At 44.6% G+C, this 19,334-nt stretch overlaps 1 protein-coding gene across 1 annotated transcript in view; it reads right to left on the bottom strand.

Annotated features, from left to right (window-relative positions):
* The window catches only part of MYO5C (myosin VC), an 82,962-nt gene that overhangs the window by 9,612 nt on the left and 54,016 nt on the right, over nucleotides 1-19,334 (bottom strand). Inside the window, exons 25-36 of the mRNA XM_087821401.1 lie at nucleotides 17,718-17,898; nucleotides 15,764-15,857; nucleotides 15,379-15,442; nucleotides 15,213-15,293; nucleotides 14,221-14,401; nucleotides 12,306-12,399; nucleotides 11,513-11,573; nucleotides 10,067-10,235; nucleotides 6,399-6,486; nucleotides 4,226-4,324; nucleotides 2,631-2,785; nucleotides 619-708 (exon numbers count right to left, since the gene is read on the bottom strand). Of these exons, the coding sequence (XP_087677527.1) occupies nucleotides 619-708; nucleotides 2,631-2,785; nucleotides 4,226-4,324; nucleotides 6,399-6,486; nucleotides 10,067-10,235; nucleotides 11,513-11,573; nucleotides 12,306-12,399; nucleotides 14,221-14,401; nucleotides 15,213-15,293; nucleotides 15,379-15,442; nucleotides 15,764-15,857; nucleotides 17,718-17,898 (1,357 nt within the window). The remainder of the gene's footprint in view (nucleotides 1-618; nucleotides 709-2,630; nucleotides 2,786-4,225; nucleotides 4,325-6,398; nucleotides 6,487-10,066; nucleotides 10,236-11,512; nucleotides 11,574-12,305; nucleotides 12,400-14,220; nucleotides 14,402-15,212; nucleotides 15,294-15,378; nucleotides 15,443-15,763; nucleotides 15,858-17,717; nucleotides 17,899-19,334) is intronic.

The raw sequence follows: 19,334 nt of genomic DNA, 5'->3' as shown, positions 1-19,334 counted from the left end.
TATGTCAATACCAAGTGTTGGTGAAGGTATGAGACACTGGATACTCCATACACCACTGGTGGGACATTTTACAAAATGGGGCAATTATTTTGGAGAGCAGTGAAAGCCCCAAAAGCCATTTTGTTATTATTCGGCCAATGAAATTTTGCTCTGTGAGGAAGGTGGAAAACTCCTTTATGATGTCAGCCCTCAGAAGCAAAGTCAAAATGGCAAAGGGTTTACAGACTATGGATGAATGACCAGAATCTTACAGGGAGAACAGCTCTGAAGAAACAGGCATGTTGAACTAAGGGTTGTATTTTAGAGTCATAATACGAAAAATTCAGAATTTCACAACCAGAAAGAAACTTAAAAGTCATCTAATCTACCCCATTGATTTCAAACTCAAGGAAACTGAGGCTTAGTACCATGACTAATGTCTAAACCACTTTCCAGAAGTCTTCTGCTTGTGACTTCTGGTGAGATGAGGTCGGCCTCCTGGGTGAGGAGGAGGCCGGAAAGCCAGTGGCTGCAGAGGCTGTTCCTGGAGTTGGGTGTCCCAGTTCCTAGCCCCACAGTGAGCGCTGGCTCGTGAGGCGGTGCTAGACCAGCAGTCGGTGCAGAGCACAGCATCCCTACCTCTTCTCCACTGTACTGCTTCAGGCAGTTTAGGAAATGACAAGTGTTGGAAAGCCAGAAGGACAGCATCTCAAAGTCTTCTAAATGGTCCTTAAAAGCAAACAAACAAAAAAAGACAAAGGTGGAATTGGTGATTACTGGCGCCTCTGAGCCAAGACTTATCTTACTATTTGCTTAGTTAGGGTCTTTTGTCCAAAATGAATTCTTTCATTCACTAAAGCCTTTGTTGAATTTGTACTATAACATAGGCCCTTCTATGTATTTAGCAGGTTACGGTTTGCAGTCTTTCTGTAAGGTCATGGCACTGGGTATGAAGCTTAAAGCAGGCACGGCAGGAATGCCAGAGAATTGTCAGCCTCGGTCCTTGCCCTCCAAAGTTCACACTCAGCGGGGAGAATGGACACATATATAGGACACAGTAATTAGGTGGCCGAGTGCCCACATGAGATGCCTCCATCGTCTCTCAGAGAATGGAGAGACGATGGGAAACCAGGGCAGCTGAGAGAAGCTCCTGAGAGAAGAGGGAGGATGGTCCTTCTTGAAAGGGTTGGACAGACAAGAGCTCAGGGTCCAGGACTGTTGGGGAGAACACCCCCAGTGAAGGGCAGGATGAAGAGGAACAAGCAGAGGAGGCAAAGGTGTGGTGATCAGAGAGGCGAAAGGAACACTGGAAAAGTCCTGGGACTTGAAAGATGAGGCACAAGGGTTTCAAAGAGATGGTGCTACTGCTTGAGTCCTTTTGAGGAGAATAAAAATTAGGGTGATACCACTGGATTTAGCAAGAGGAATCGCTGGTGATCTTTTTGTGGAGTGATAGGGGTAGAAGGCGGATTGCAAGGGGTGAAAAAGAGAACTGGTGGAGAGCACTAGTTTAAGTGCTTTTGGCAGTCAGTGGGGGTGGGGGGAGAGGAAAAGGTGCCGAGGCTACGGGTGTGGGGCCAAGTGAGGGTTGCTTTAATGTGCGGTGCACTGGGGAGGAAGGGGCAGGTCCTGGGCACCAACAAAGGCAGAGGACAGGGGCTGCTGGGGAAGCTGAGAGGAAAGATGCTGATGAGAAATTATTTAGACTCCTTGTGTCATGCATCTTTTGGTTTCTAAATATTTAAACATTCCAGTGCAGCAAGATGGGGCAAATACTATGTGCCTGCATCCTGGGACACAATGCAAGTGTGTCCTAAGAAAACCCAATTTATGGAAATATGGGCAGGGAAAATATCAATTTGTGGGAGTGTTCCTAGAACACCCTGGTGGCTACTGCTAAGACAAAGACAATAACGGACCCAGGACCAAACAAATGCCAATTTTCTACTCTTAACTCCTAACGAATTCTTGGTACAAAATTTTAGGGGGGGGGGGGGGAGAACGACTCTAACCTCTCATGCACCCACTGCTTCTATTCTCTTTTCCTAGGTATATAAAATAGGACTTAATTACTCATGACTCTACTAGGACATATATTTTGCTAAAAGTGAGACAGGACCTTTCAGAACTAAAAATTCACATATATCCCAGCATCAAACACTGCTTGTCCTATGGAAAGAGAATGAAAATATTGGATCCACATTTTACTGCTTCCTCACTAACACGCAGCTCGTCTTTGCTGCTGAGGGGACTAGGAGTGCATATGTGGTTTTAGATGGGAGAGCCACAGATGAGTGATTTTTCAGGCCTTCCCATTCCTCACCATCCACACTTCTTACATCAATAGACACGTACTCCTCACAGCCAGGACACCCTGAGGGGACAGAAGTAGTGGGGGAGCGGGTGGCTACCAGGTTGTAGTCTCACAGGTAAGGCTTCGAGGTCTATGGCAGATCCCCACCCTTGGGGATCCTTGACCTAACTTGTCTTTTACTAACAACTTGGCTTCTTTCACTGATTGGGACTCAAACTGGTTGGAGGAATCCTGTGGTTCACCAAAGCCTGGAGGTGAAGGATGGGCATCTGGTCGTTCTATAGATGTTCCTGAAGTACCTGTAATTCCAAGGGCCAATGTCAAAGGCAGTTCCTACCTTCACCACCTGCTTGATGCCATTAATAGTGCTGTTCATGAGGGACTTGAGCATGTTGGCATCATTGAGGGAGTCTGCGTAGCGCACACACATGAACAGGATGTGAGCCGGCAGCCCGGGGATCATGTTCACCACCACACCGCGGGGCTTCAAGTCTGCGGCAGAAAGAGTGCATGAGGATGACTGCTGGCGGCCCGCTCTCCCCCTAAGGAACCTCTGACTATGGGCCGGGGGATGTCTGCTTTTCTGTACCCAATGCAACAATGCCTGAATGCACAGGGGTATCTTTCTCTCTGAGGAATTCAGTTTGGCTCTTCTTTTGGCAAAAATGTTCAGGTGCTACCTTCTTACTTCTCATTTGCAAAGTATCTTTCCCCTGATGTGGAGACCCTGGATCTCAGATCTCCAGGGTAAGAGAGGAACTGCAGTTCCAAGCGTCCCCACCCCAGCCTTTATGATGAGGGTGCAACACGATCTCAGCGATCACATGCACCTGTCTTGGATCTGGAAACAGGAGCACAACAGTCCCGCAGAGGAGACCTTGCAGGCCTTGGAGAGGAGAGAATGGTGGGGAGACGGAGTGAAGAGGAGAGAGAAACTTTCCAGAACAAATTAAGATAAGCAAACAAAAACCTTCCCATGGCTGCATGGCAACTGGGGAACAAAAAAGAGGCCCTGCCCGGCCGGGCGTGGCTCAGCGGTTGAGCATCGGCCTAGGATCCAGGCGGCCAGGGTTCGATTCCCGGTCAGGGCACATGCCCGGGTTGCGGGCTCGATCAATGACTCTCTCATCATTGATGTTTCTCTCTCTCTCCCTCCCTCTCCCTTCCTCTCTCTGAAATCAATAAAGATATATTTAAAAAAACACACACACAAAAAAACAAAAAACAAACAAAAAAGAGGCCCTAAAGTTGTTCACTGGTGAGGATGGAAAGGAAAAGGTAAGGGTGCTCCTGGCTCTGAGGGGGTCACCTAGACAAAGAGGAAGTAAGTACACACTGGCTTTCTGCTTTGAGATCTTGGGTCCAGTTGATAAAGAGGCATGTGGTTTTCATGGTGAAGACAGTCTAGTCCCATTGGTGCTAAGACCACCAACCCTTGAGCATACACATGGGATATTCCTATAACTGAGGTGTTGCTGGGAACCCCCACTCATATTGCCAGCAAATAACTTTTTCAGCAGGAGTCAGAGCACAGGAGCCACACCCATTCCCACCATGGATCCTGTGTAAGGCCCAAAGCTGTGGAGATGTGTCTTCTATCCAGGCCCTATGATTAGACTTGGGAGGAGGTTAGGACAGTGCTTCTCAGCTGTGGGCAATGTACCCCCAGGGGGCATTTGGCAATGTCTGGAGATAATTTTTATTGTCGTGACTAGAAGTTGTTACTGGCTAAGCCAAGGATGCTGCTCAATATCCTACAATGCAAAGTGCCCCCTAACAAAGAATTATCTGGTCAACATGGCTGAGGCTGAGAAGCTCTGGGCTGGAGCAAGAAGCAATAAAGGAAGAGAAGCGACTGCCCGGACTGTGGCAGTGCCTGATGTTCGCATCCTTAAAGATAAAGCAAACATTCAGAGTTCCAGGCTTCACTACCAAGAATGAGGTTTCGAATGAGCTTGTCCTCATCTTCGGTCTTGTACTCCAGCATTCCGAGGTACTCCTTGGGCCCCGAGGACAAGTGCCCATCATTGGCTGTAGACAGACGTAAACAATCAGTTAAAGATACAAAAACAACTTCCATAGGCTTTATAATGGGACTATTCTATCTCCTTCTATCCCATTCTGACTGGTTTGCACATGAACTTCTGGGGATTTCAGATAAATGGAAATTTTCTTGAATGCTGAAGAATTTCTTCTGGTAGTGATTCTCATCTGTGAGTATATCAGTGAGTATAGCTGCTGCTGAAAAGGCTGAGTCATCCTTAGAGAAATCCTTATGAGCGCCTGGTACGAATCTAGCACTCTTGGGATGTGAAAGTGATCTAAGATGTAGCTCCTGTCTTCAAGATCTTGCTTCCTTCTAGTCAAGGAAGCAAGATTCATGAAACATTTGGTGTGCAAAGTACCAAACTGCATGGCCCTGAGGGGACTGTATTAGTGTCCTATGTGCTGTAACAAGTTAACACAAACTTAGTGACTTAAGACAACAAAAAATTCTGTCCGGCTGGCATGCCTCAGTGGTTGAGCATCAACCTATGATCCAGGAGATTGAGGTTCGATTCCTGGTCAGGGCACATGCCCGGGTTGTGGGCTCGATCCCCAGCAGGGGGTGTGCAGGAGGCAGCTGATATTAATGACTCTCTCATCATTGATGTTTCTACCTCCCTCTTTCCCTCTCCCTTTGTTTAAGTCACTAAGTTTGAGAGAAGGAGGTGTGATGACAGAAGCAGAAGTTAGAGAGTCAGAAAGATTTCAGAGATGCTATGCTGCTGATTTTGAAGATGGAGGAAGGGGCGCACAAGCCAAGGAATGTGGGTGGTGTCTAGAAGCTGGAAAAGGCCAGGGAATGGATTCTCCCCTGAAGGCTCCAGAAAGAATACCGCCCAGCCGACATTTGATTTTAGCACAGTGAAAACCATTCTGGACTTCTGACTTCCAGGGCTGTAAAAGAATAAGTCTGTGTTCTATTAAGTAACTAATTTTGTGGTGATGTTACAGCAGCCATAGGAAATTAATACAGGGGTCATAAGAATTCACACAAGGTGAACTGCAACTGTTGAAAATGCTTCTTAAAGGAGGTAGCACTCCAGCTGGGCCAAGAAAAGTGAGTAGCCTTTGGTGGATGAAAAAGAAGGTAGTTGCAGATAACGTTCCAGAACTCTCTTCCTACTGCATGATAATTTCTCTTTTCACTTACTAGCTCTGTTCCCCCAGAGACTGATAAAGGTAGAGTGTCAACTGTTTTACTAAGCAACACTATTTATGATAAGCATGACCTCTGATTGGTAAATTACATCTGGACCAGGAAGAACAATAAACGAAGCAGGAGTATCCGATAAGGACAGCAGACCTTGGGGATTCTCGAGTGTGACGACTTATATCTGGGCATATTCTTTGCAGGAAGCCTGGAAGCCAATGCCACCTATTCAGTGTTCAAGAGATACTGCCTTCCTGCCAACAGCTGTGTGAATGAGCTTGGAAGCAGATCCTCCAGCCCCAGTTAAGCCTTCAGATGACTGTGTCCCAGTTGACGACTTGACTGCGACTCAGAGCCAGAAGCACCAAGCTAAGCTGCTTCTGGATTCTTGACCCTCAGAGACTGGGCGTAGCAACACACAGTGTTTGTTGTTTTAAGTTGCTAAATTTAGAGTAATTTGTTATATGGCAATAGATAACCAATACAGGAAGGAAAGCTGATGCATTCCACTTCAGACATATTGAACTGGAGGTGATCACAGAAAGGCAAAGCAGGTAATTTTAGAGGCAAAAGGGACTGAGACTCTGGAAAAGAGGTGAGGAGTGGGAGGTACATTTTGGAAGTCCTTATCCAGAGATGGCAGTGCATTCATCCATTCCAACAACGGGGACATAATGGGGGGTTGGGAAGGACAGACATGGTATTATCTTAGGGGTGGTGAGTGATCTGCCTCCCTCAAAGGATCTTTCTTTCCATTAGCCATCACTGAGCCCCAAACCCCACCAGTTGAGAATCATTTCTTTAGATTTCAAAGACTTTGGGCCACATCAAAAAATAAACACTTCAACAACGCATGTTGACCTTAGCTGAAAGTTCAAGAAATAAGAAAGTGAATGTTATTTTTCCTACCTTTTCCAATTGTCTTAGTTAGACTCTTGACTTGATCTTGTAGCTTTTTAATCACTCTGTCCTTCATGTCTAACTCTTCTTCGAGATCCTACAGAGATCAAAAGAAAAAAGGACATTAGCTTAGAAGCATCTAAATTTGTATTTTGGTAATACATAAATTTATATATTTTGTGAATTCATACAGTTTAAAGTTTACTATACAACTCAATGGTTTTTATATAGTCTGTGTGTAATCATCACCATTATCCAATTCCAGGACATTTTCATCTTACCAAAAAGAAGCCTGTAACTTTAGCCGCCAAACCCTAGTCTCCCATTCCCTTCCAGCTCCTGGCAACCACGAATCTACTTTTTGTTTCTATATAACTTTGTGTCTGGCCTCCTGCGTTTAGCACAACATTTTCAAGGTTTATCCATGACATAGCTTGTATCAGTACTTCATTCCTTGGTGTGACTGAATAATATCCTATTGTGTGGATAGACCACACTCACCTTGATCTATTTTCCCCTTAATAAAGTGACGCCCATTGTAAATAACTAAAAACTACGAATGTGCGGAAATAAGCACTCTGAATGTCAGAAGCTGGAGGCAGAGAAGCTCTTCAGAGACTGGGGTTGGCTTTGCCCTTCCTTCTGAAAAGGAGTAGCCTTGCCCAGGCTGATTTGGCCCAAGAACTGGGAGAGTCTAGGATTCCTATAAAGATTCCCTATAAAGGGCCAAGAATGTTTAGGTTCTTCCTGAATCCCAAGGGCTTTGGCACAGGAAGGATTCAGGCTCCTCCAGTTCAGCAATGTCCACCATGCAGAGTCCCTGCTGTCCTGTGCCCTCTGGGACTCCTGGGGCAAAGGGAAGCTGTGCTCTTTCTACCCTGTGGCCACCTCTCCCCTGCTACGGTCCGTGTCCCTGGCTAAACACCTTCAGAATTTTATCTGGCCTTTCAAGTGGGGATGTGGATATAGTGTCTTCTCTCTAATTTGAGCCTATCCTATTGTATGTCTAAAAATTAAAAAGTCACCCATCAATCTATAATCTGGAGGAAAGCACAGCTCACATTTCATTTTATTTCATTCCTTTCTTTTTTTTCTAATACGGCACATACATGTTTTATAAAATTGGGATCATACTGCATATGAAGTTTTATAGACTTTACTTTTCTCTAATTATATTGCAGACATTTCCCCATGTCTGATAATATACCCAAACCATCATTTTAATGGATGTCATATAATATACAATTATTTAACCTACCCACTATTCCTGGACATTCACTTTATCCCCCCCTTTTTTGTTATGATTAATAGCATTATGAACACTCTGCACAAAAATCTTTGTCCACATATCTGACTACTCCTAGGAATAGAATCTTAGAGTTTGCATTACTGAGTCAAAGGGAATATATTTCCTGAGAAAGTTTACACCAGTTTATATTCCCAGAAACCACGTACGGCAGTGCCCACCGCAAGACACTCTCACCAGCACCATAACATCTCTATTATTTGAGAGGCAAAAATATCTAGTTTTAATTTTGAATTTCTTTGATAGTGAGATGAGCACTAAAAGTTTTTTTATTATTTCTTTTTTAATAAAGATTTTCTTTGACTCAAAGGATCACATATGGGATTAAATAGTGTTCCCTCAAAATTCATGTCCATGTAAAGCCCCTGAATGTGACCTTATTTGGAAATAGGGTCTTTGCAGTTGTAACTAAACCAAGGATCAATATGATATCACTAGATTAGGGTGGGCTCCAAATCCAATGAGACTGTCCTTGTAACAGAGAGTAAGACACATAGAGACATGCAGAGGGGAGGCCATATGCAAATACAGCAGAGATTGGTGTTATGCTGTCACAAACCAAGGAATGTCAGGTGTCACCAGGAGCTGGAAGGGGCAAGGAAGTCGTCTCCTCTAGAGACTCTGGAGAAGTGTGGCTGTGCCAACACTTTGAGTTTGGACTTCAGGCCTCTACAAGTATGAGAGAACAAATTTTTATCATTTTAAGCCACCCAGTTTGCAACAATTTGTTATGGGAGCTCTAGGAAACTAATATAGTTAACCCTCACTTGTGGGTAAAATTTACCACCTAACATACAGGAATTATATTCCTTTGTGGCAAATTCATCTGTTCATTTGTAACACTGAGGCTCCTCATTGGTTTAGGAATAGTTTGTTGGAATGAACATGTAGATATAAAACATGTAGGCAGCCCAGCTGGCGTGGCTCAGCAGTTGAGTGACGAACCATGATCCAGGAGATCAAGGTTCAATTCCAGGTCAGGGTACATGCCCAGGTTTCGGGCTTGACCCCCAGAGGAGGACGTGCAGGAGGCAGCCAATCAATGACTCTTATCATTGATGTTTCTATCTCTCTCCCTCTCCCTGTCTCTAAAACCAATAAAGACATATAAAAAAAATTTAAAAACAAAACCAAAAAACGCACACATAGATATAACTGTTCTCCAGCTCAGTGCTTTGTAGAATCAGCAGGGGTGGCCCATCCCTATCTAAGAACAGAGCCACACATGGGGGGCTCCTGAGAAGGGACACTGAGTGGGATCTCACTGTTCCTGGAGCATCAGAAACAAACACAAATCCCACACAATTAGGGACTGACACATGCCCAGGGCCACACACTCACAGCTAGGGAATGACAGTTCATTCACACGGGACAAGATGTGCAACATATACGTGACCTGCCCACAATACCATTGGCCCCAATTGAGACCTCAGGGAAACGTAGGCCAGTAGGATGGCCTCTCACACATGTTCAATGGACAGCTGTTTATTTGGTGTGATTTGAGGAGCCTATTCTCTGAGGAAGTTGTATCCCCCTGAAAAGAGATGGCCACCATCTGGGTGCCCCTGACTGGAAACTGTTACTTCCTGTTAAATGTTAAATTCCTGGATTCCTCTTTTTAGATAGAACTACTCTTCAAAATGAAATCCGGACACTATAAAATACAATTTTACTCTATGATGGTTTTCCTGTGAGACAGAAAATGGGAGGCCCTGACAATGGGGAGCAGAGTCTGTGGGCTTGTCCAGCTGCCCACTGCCCTGGTGAGCCCTCCCCTGGTCACAGTCTTAGAGGCTTCCAGGCCAGGATGGCGCCTGAGAGTTTCCAGCCCCCAGGAAAGCACTCTACCTGCTACTTTGGTGCTTCTCAGTCTTGTAGGTTTCACACACCAATAAAATTTCAAAAGAAGTACTGGGGACTAACATAGAGTTGCCAAATTTCATTTTGACAAGGGCCTTTTCAATTTGATGAAGACTTTAATGATTTAAAGTCTGCTGTCTACTACTACCATGATCATTTCATAGAACATTTTTACTATGAAATTTGTAGGAAGGACATACCCCCAGGAGAACACATGGGTACTGTCAAAGCAGATGGGTGCCGCCCATGGGACAGTGCTCAGGACCACTGCACCCCTCATCGATCCTTCCACCTCCCTTCACTATCAGGCACTTCCCCGGAAGCCCTGAGCCTCCCCGGCAGTGGGCTCAGCCTCAGAGACCACCTATTTTTTGTAATAGGAAACAAAGTGTTCTGACTGTGGCTTTGGTCTAAAGCTGTTCGTCGTATGCTTTAGGTGGCCTGTCCCCCTTTCTGTGACGTCTGCACACAGGCAGGCAGTCATTTATCAACAATTTAGTAAACTCCGCACCCTGTTTTCCATAGTGAGCCGGGATGCTTCCTGCTGGAAGCTGCTCTCCACTTCACTTTCAGTTTCAAACTGTTTCTTCGAGTGCTCACTGGCCTCCTGCATGTCTTGAATCTTACCAACCAGATTCTCTTTCTCTTTGGTGTGTATTTCATTTGGGGCTTCTATGGTCCTGAGAAAAGGAGAGAGGAAGTTTGGTATCAGTTTGACCGTCATGAAGAAGTCACTCATTGTCATAACAAGCACTACTATTTCCAAAGACAGAAAAATACTTTGGCCAATTTATGTGTAAATAGTACCTGAATAAGGGAGTCCTAGAAGGGGGTGGGAAGAGACCAGGACTGGGATATAAAATTGTCTATGGACTGCTCCCATCTCATTAACCTGCAAGAGATTCTCACTCCCACCTCACCTACACCTACACCTACACCCCTGACTGCTTCCAAGGGACATCAGCACCCACTCACACCCTTATGACCAAAAGCTTGATGGTTATCTTCTTTGTAAACAGCCTGGAGACCAGACACTCAAAAAGCCAGGAATCAGAGGAAAAGAGGGAGCTCATCAAGAGAGTTACAGAATAGTCACGGGAGTAAAGTACAGCATAGGGAATATAGTCAATAATATTGTAATAACCATGTATGTCGTCAGGTGGTCACTAGATTTATCGGGGTATATAAATGACTAATCACTATGTTGTACACCTAAAACTAATATAATATTGTATGTCAACTATAATTGAAAAATAAATAAATTAAAAAAAAAAAAAGAGTTCCCAAATGGTGCTTCATCACTTTCCTAATGTTTGGGCACTCATTTCATCCTAATCCTACCAATGAAGTCACATGACTAAAAAATGCTCTCTGGGCCGTACTGTCCATCTATTGCTCTGAAAATTAAGTATCTGAACCAGCTGGCAGCTAACAGAACACTGTCCTCACAAAGCTCCTCTAGGGCACCAGGCAGAGGCTGTGCTGGTCAGGATATAAATCTGAGGGGCTTATCAGTGAAGATTCTCTATCAACAGGGATTTTAAGCTTGACCCTAAATGATCTGCTATGAGAAAATATGTCCTCTCTCACACAATCACTTTTTAAATTAACATTCTGAACAATCCATGTCCACGTGGTATAATATTCTAAGGGCTTAAAAGTGCATACAGTGAAAAGTCAGTCTCCTCCCCTCCGCTGTGCATCAGCCACCCAGCTACCCTCCCTGGAGGCAATAATGTCTTGTTTTGTTTCTTGTACATTCTCCCACACAAGTGTGTGTCTGTGTGTATGTGTGTGTGCACACATGCATCCTTTTCTTCATATTTGAATGCTAATATATACCTTAATTAGTACCTTGCTTTTTTAGCTTAATAGCATATCTTGGTATCTCCCACAGTTTCAGGAAAGAAAAGCATGACGTAAGCATGAACGTGAGGTAACACATGTCAACACTTACTTTCTTTGCATTCCTCCTTCTCGACTGCGATTCAACTGGTTAGATAATTCTTCTAGTTTTCCTACAGTGAGAAGAACTATCAGTACTTTGGGGGTGATATAACTGGATTCTGACTTGGGCTTGGTCCTATTTATGGTTGTCACGGGTCCTAAGCTGTATCCAGGTAGAGACTTGGTTTTGTTTGATGTAAACAATGTTTAAAATATTTTTAAGCCATTATTGAAAAGTTGTGATAGTTCAATAAAATTGTTTATTTCACATAAAAATGGCTTCTCTTTAAAAGCAGGACTATTGCCCAGCCGGGCGTGGCTCAGCAGTTGAGCGTCGACCTAGGATCCAGGCGATCGGGGTTCGATTCCTGGTCAGGGCACATGCCCAGGTTGTGGGCTCGATCAATGACTCTCTCATCATTGATGTTTCTATCTCTCTCTCTCCCTCTCCTTTCTTCTCTCTGAAATCAATAAAGATATATTTAAAAAATAAAATAAAATAAAATAAAATAAAATAAAATAAAATAAAATAAAATAAAATAAAATAAAATAAAAAAATAAAAGCAGGACTATTGAGCAACACTGGGACCTGCACTCCCACTTGGCACCAATCACCAGAGCTTGTAGGCAACTTCCCCCTTTCAATGACCATATACCTTATAGCACCCTCCACCCAGCCCACTTCTCACATATTAAGCCTGGCCCCAGGGAAAGTCAGTTTGAGAACATGGGTATGATGACTTTCTGTCATTTCCTGCATGGAGGAAACTTTTCTGAAAGCAGGTCCATAAGGGTCCGCTTACCTTTCATGTTTTCAGTTTGCTCATTCAGGCGGATTTCAAGATCTTGCTTCTGTTTCTCCAGTTCTGAAATTTGCTGTTTAAAGTCTGGGATCATCTTTAGAGAAGGATCAGAAATATTAGAATATAAAATACTTTCATCTATGAACTTTAAAACCTCAGAGCTAGCCAGAAGCAAACTAAACTGTCGAGGTGTTTAACCCCACAGAACAGACATCCAGGAAGCTGTGTAAGAAGGCCGGCAGACATTAGGCTGGATTGCTATTATGATTTTTTACCTCAAGACCTATAGAATCATAAGAAATACGAGCACTCTCGGAGGAAGCAGCTCTCACACAGCCACAGTGCCCACATCACTGACCCTCCTGGAGAGAGGGCGGTAGTGTCTGGGGAGGGGCAGCGTGAGGATTCTAGCTGGGCTGAGGGAGGGGGCCGTGAGGAAGCGGCAGCCAGCCTCGGGTCCAGACCCAGGCCTCATCGCCTCAGCCAGGAGCAGGAGAACCACCTCGAGGACGCTGCACTGTGCCCTCTGAAGTCCAGGCCGGCTCGGTGAGTGGGGGTCTGGAATCATCAGTACGTTACTCAGTCCTTTGCCCTTGTTGACCTGTATAGTTTTTTCAATGTCCACCACCTCCACCCTCAGGCAAGTGGAAACGGTTTTTCTGTTGTCCAAGTTTATAAAAACACCCACGCTTCTAAAGTTCAAATGAGGAATACACGTTTCTGCTGTGCCAGGGCCACAGCTCCTCGCCCACTGAGGCAGACCTGAGCCGTCCAGCAGTTCCAGTTAGAGAGGAGGAGGGGGCAGTGAAGAAGCCAAGAAGGGGCGGCCCTGAAGCGGCTGAGAAACCTAGGGAAGGGGGTGTCCTGGGAGCCACCGCACAGTAAGGAAGGGAGGGAACGATTAAGTCATCAAATGTTGCTGAGAGACACAGATGAGGGTGAAAATGAATCCTATGTGCTCAGCTCGATGCAGACAGACTCGTTAGTGGCAGGGGCACATGGCAAAATGGGGTGGCCATAGAGCAAATGGGAGGTGAGTGGAGAGGTCACAGCTGGATGGCCATTGAGAAGTCTGGCAACACCCCACAGAAATGGGGTGGTGGCTGCAGGGGATGTGGGGCCAAGAAAGGGTTATGTTTTGAGGGAGATTTCTAAAGCCTTTCTCCATGCCAGTAGGCACGAGTTAGGAGAAAGGACGAGACATGTAAAATATGCCCGTGGGAAATAGTGGGCATCAGGGAAGGGGAAGCCTCTGAAAAGGTGAGATAAGCACGAGTGGAGACTGACTTGAACGCACGGCCCTCTTAAGAGTTTTCTTTTACCTTAATGTGGGTTTTTTGGTCACTTTCCAAGGGGTTAGGGCTAGATTTAAAAAAACATAGATTTACACACACACACATACACACACACAGAGAATCTGGGCCTATCCTATGAGGAAAAAACACACACTCTCAAATCGAAGTGCTCTCCAGCCTGGGGTAATTTAATAGTTTCTCTTCTGACTCAAGTATTTCACTCCTAGAAAACGTAAGTCTGATGCACTGTTCTATTGCCAAGAAACTGAGTATTGCTCCAACGAAGAACATCTCTAGAACAGCAGCCACAACCAGCGCCCATGGCTGAGACCACTCTGTTTTCTTTCTTTCCTCACCTGAGGGTATTTTCGCCCCCACCATCGCTTTTCACAGAGAGTGGAAGACGAGGGAGGGAGGGAGAGAGAGAGAGAGAGAGAGAGAGAGAGAAACATCCATGTGAGAGAGACACATCGATTGGTTGCCTCCCACATGTGCCATGACCTGGGCCTGGGGACCCAGCCTGCAACCAAGGTACATGCCCTTGGCCAGAACTGAACCCGGGACCCTTCAGTCGGCAGGCCAACGCTCTAACCACTGAGCCAAGCCAGCGAGGGCCATACCATGTTTTCTGACGTTAGCCTGGTAACTTCATGACGAATACTTTCATTGATGTCATTCTCTTCTCTAAATAATTTCTGCAGGTGGTTTATTTCTTGACTTAGATGCACCACTTTGAAGTTCAAAGCTTCAATCTCCTTTTCATAGCAATCCTTCTGGGACTGGAAATGGCTCTCCAAAACGCTGTTAGAGGAGGGGCCAGAAATTAGCCACATGGTCTTCACGCTGCTGTGCTGACTGTGAGTGTGGGCACCTGCAGCAACTATGAAAACCCACAACTGGAGCCCTGCGCTAAGTACAGAAAGTTTACTTATGTGTATACGTTACAGGCTATGGAATTAGGAACGTAGAGTTATAAAATCCTTCTAGCTAGTTAGGAAGCATTCTGTGGTGTTAACATGCAGTTAATAAGAAATATTATTTTAGGCATTATTAAAATCACATTTTTACTCTAATAGTTAAAAATACGTTCTGTGTGAGGCAGCAATGGTAAAGACACATGTCATTACACATTTGTTAAAACCAATAGAATATACAACATCAAGAGTGAACCTTAATGTAACCTGCGGACCATGAGTGATAATGATGTGTCAGTGCACGTTCATCAGTTTTAACAAATGAAACCTCTGCTGGGACATGTTGATAATGGCTGAGTATGTGTGGGGGTTGGAGATATATGAGAAATGCTCAATTTTGCTGGAAACCTAACACTGCTCTAAAAAATGAAGTTTATTAATGTAAAAAAAAAAGTAGCAAGCTCCTTAAATTTACACATGCCTATTTATCTACAGCAACATTAGCTATCTTATTTGATATAATCAGTTTTCCCTGTATAGGTTATGAGTTTTATTACCCAGCATTTTATCCCATAAAGAGTATTCTTCATTACCAATTACTTAATTCTCAAAGAAATATTTCCAGTGATTATCATGACTTTCCAATAGTCTATTATCTCCGGGGTGGGGGGGAAGAACCCCTGGGGGGCATTTCTCACCGGGTTGCTTTCTTTAATCCTTCATAAGCAAACCAAAGTTCTCCATCTTCATTTAAATGTTCCAAATCTTCCACAGACAGCCTGGAAAACAAGGAGGGTAAGAAAATCTACCATCTCTCTCATGTGTTACATGTTTCTAAATGTCTGATAATGCAAAAATGATTACCTGCTTCTCACATCTGCAATGTCATAGCTTTCAAGAAGTTGCTTGGTCACCTCTGACATCTTTTCTGCGAGAAAAAGGCAGAGCTGGTATAAATTACATTCTTGCCTGATTTCTCTTCTGTTCCCTTTCTAGGGACCAGTTTTCTAGCTTCCCGGAGTCTCCAGTGAACCATCCCATCAGCTAAGGAACTTACAGCCATTTAACCCACCAGCTACCCAAACAACCAACTAGCTATGAAGCCAACCAGCTATTCAGCTTGCCATATATCCAACCAGCCAGCTAGCCAACCAGCCTCATGCCAATCAAAGGACACATTGCCTTAGCAGTGCCATTATGATAAATTCAGTCTGCACCCCACGGGCTCAGGGCCTCGTATTTTTGTTACCTCTCATTTCCCGCTTTTGCGACTGCACGTGTTTTTCCACGTCGAGCTTCTGTGTTTGAAGTAGCTCTATCTCCTTTTCAAACTCAGAGATTGTCTGGATCACAGCAATGACCACACCAGGTGAAGAAAAAACAGCTATTGTAATTTATATCAGACAAAGGGAATTAATGTAAAAAAAAGCAGCAAGGGCATCTTCACTGCAGTTTCTAAGCTTAACTCTTCTTAAACCATCACTGCCCACACATACAGTGTAGCCTTGAAACATGTTTAACTGCCCAAAATATTGTTAATTATTCCCAGATCTACTTGCTTTTATCAGTGGAATCCATTTCCCCACTTACGGGGGGGGAAATACAATTTACTACTAGCTTAGATGGGGTAGGGAGGAAGGGGAGTTGAGAGAAGGAAAATAGAAGGGGCTAATCTTCTTTCACTGTGACGAAATCTTGGATGTGAGGATGTGGGCAAGGGCCACCTTCGGAAGTGTGGGTTTGGGCTCCAGCTAGGTTTAGAAGCAGTGCAGCGGCGGAGCCAGGCACACCTAGGAGTTGAGGGGCAGCCATGGGGCATGAGCCACGTCCCCTGAGGGGCAGCCCTGATTGTGGGGGGAGGGTGTATTCTGCCTTTATTCACCCTGTGAGCTCGGCTTGAGTAAGGATGTCAGGTTTGTGCCTTTGTAGCTATGGGAGCTATTTAGAGGTGACGAAGCCCCTGCTGGTATTTTCTCAGTTAGTCTAAGTGTTTAAGGGCTACTGCTCCTGTGTCTACAGCTGGTGGGGAGGGAGATAAAACTGACATTTGCTGATCACTTTACATACACAACCTCTTCCTTATAACAGGCCCATAAGGTGAGCAGAGTGATCTATTATAGGTTAGAAAACTGAAGCCGCATACAGGGTAAAGGGCATGTTCAGGGTCACATGGCAAGTTGACGGAGGAGGAGGGGCAGGACTATCCAGTCTGAAAGCCCTGATCTTTGTAATGTTTCAGTCGTTGTTACAAGTCTTAAGTTTATTTAGTTATAGATGGATTATCACACATATAACTTGATGATGATGGATTTGCTTTCTTTGCAAATAAGATTAATCTCCACCTCACTGGAGAGTTTGGACCACAGTTTTAGTAACCAAAGAGGAAGTAAGTGACAAATATTGGTGCCTCACTCCAAGTGCAGCCACACGATTTCCCAAGATACAGCCTGTAGCCGAGGACCCAACTCCCACAGATGGACCGCAATATGACGTGACGGCTAATAGTGAAGCAGTCTTAGGACTGTGTGGTCCTTCCTGATCCCACAGACTCATCTCCCACCTTAAGTACTAGGAGACCAGGACCCAGAGAGTATGGACAGCTCTGCTGCGAGGTTCAGAGGCATCTCAAATGTGATTCCTAGCGCTCTTCTGAACCATGCATAGCTACTCCTCGACAACCACAGGGAATATCTGCAAAATCTCAACAAATATTCTACTAACATATGTTTCACATATTTAGTGGAAGCTTAAATGCTTTCCAACCTTACACTAAAATGTTTTGCATTTAAGAACATAGAGGTCTGTGTGTTCTTGCAGGGAAGGAATTTCAGTTTAGACTTGATTGTCCAAACATGCATCATGTTCTAATAACAGTTTAAAACGAAAGATTCTGACAGTAAGGATATAATTTGAATGCAGGTATTTATAGGTACTCTCTAGGTCAGCATATTTGAGTAACTTTATGTAAATATAATTTCAAAAAAGTTAGAGAGCTGACCTTTAAAATAGGAACGGCAATTATTGCTAAATCAAAGGTGGATGGGGGTTTAAACTTGGAAGAGCTGAAGGAGTCAGTGTCCTTTCGCTTTTGGCCTTCACACTTGCTTTTTAGCAGTCTGATCCCATGGGAAAGAGAACCTGCTTCCTCCTCGCAGGCGAACTGACTCAACCAAAGAGCTCATCTGAAAGTGAGAAGCTCCCACCTTGGCTTGCTGGCTCAGCCGGGCCACCTCCCCCTTTAAGCCATCCGAGGCGACCTGCTCTTCCTCCAGCTGGTGCTGCAGCTGCGCTTTCTCATCCTTGAGAGCTTTAATTTCTTCTCTCAAAGAGCACATCTGCTTCTCATAGTCTTGTGTTTTCAGTTCAAAACTTTTTTCAAGAAGTCTAGGCAGCAAAAGGAAAAAATTATTCGGAATTGTCTCTAAAGTCTTTACCCTGAATCAGAACAATACATCACTTTGAAACTAAGAGGAGACTCCAGAAAGCAGGAGACAAGTTAATTAGAATCTACTGTGACAGTTCCAATAAACAATGGCCTTATTTTTAGCTGACTGTTTCCTGTCCCCTTTGGTTAAGGAAGCTCCTTACACCTTCAGATCTGAGAAGTGTGGCTCTACCACGGTCCCACACAGAGAAAACAAATAGGAGGCTGAATTTAGACTCAACAGCGGTTGGGGTGCTATATCCCAAAGTCACTTGGTTTCATGTGGTCCCCTTGGAGAGGCCAGTTCCCTCAGCAAAGACCTTGGCATACTCTGCTGAGTCCTGGCTGCTGCCAACTTCCAAGGATCACGGAAGGGTTTGGCTTGGTCCTAAACAAGTTAGTACAGTCAGTTAACATGTCAAAGGGTTCAATCCTTCAAACATTCCAGAACAAATTTCAGCAAATTCAGATGCCCCAAAGTCCATGAAAATCTAATTCCTCGTGATACGGTTGCTCAATTAACTATGGGAAGATTGACCAAGAAAATAACTGGAGATACATGACCTAGACCAGCCCAACACAGCCCATGGGGGTCCAGTTAAAACTGAAGCAGTCCTGGGGCTGTATGAGTTTATGACTCATCAGTCTACTTGCTAAGCTGTCAACTCAGTTGGTTTTATGACTTGCTTTTACAGCACAAAGGGTAAAACCCGAAGAAGAGAATCGCAGTTCCAATTGGTTTCATTTCCTTGTATAGATATTAACAAAATTTTAGACTTTTCTTTCAGGTTTTTAAAAGCCCTGCAGTGCTCCTAAGAGGTCAGCAAAATGTCTTCGAAGAAGCAGACTGCAGCCAGTAGTCACATGTAAAAATAATCTTAAATTTGTAGCCTAAACTAGGCGGGTGTGTGCCCACAGGCCGTGGGCATCTTTGCATCTCTGAAGGGTTGTGACTGTGGCCAAGACTTCCCCCATCAGCTGACCAGGGACCAAAACAAATTAAAGGTGAGGGCTAAATGAGGTTTGCAAAGAGCTCAAAGCTAGCCTCAGGCTGGCTCTACAAGCCCACTGCTTGAAACGATCACTCCCAAGTGGCCCCAATACACAGTGAGGTGCCAAAAGCTGAGCTCCTCTCCTAGAGTTAAGAGTTCATTGAAAAATAGATTTTTCAAGGTAAAGTGTCAAATGTCCCTACTTTAAAACTGATGCAGGATCATGAGACACTTTGTTAGCTCTTAGAGATCTTCAGTGACACTCCCTCCCCTAACTTTTTGGCATCCTGCCTCCTCACCCAGACCCAGGCTCCCCTGCTAACTACCTACATTAGAAAGTCGTATATCCTACCACCCCGGGCAGCCCTGAGCCTTCTTGCCCCCAGCACCCTGAATGTCATGAA

Source organism: Miniopterus natalensis, chromosome 1, assembly GCF_054644295.1.
Source record: "Miniopterus natalensis isolate mMinNat1 chromosome 1, mMinNat1.hap1, whole genome shotgun sequence".
Classification (NCBI taxonomy): domain Eukaryota; kingdom Metazoa; phylum Chordata; class Mammalia; order Chiroptera; family Miniopteridae; genus Miniopterus; species Miniopterus natalensis.
The sequence above is the reverse complement of the archived record's forward strand: the minus strand, read 5'-3'. Positions and strand labels throughout refer to the sequence as shown.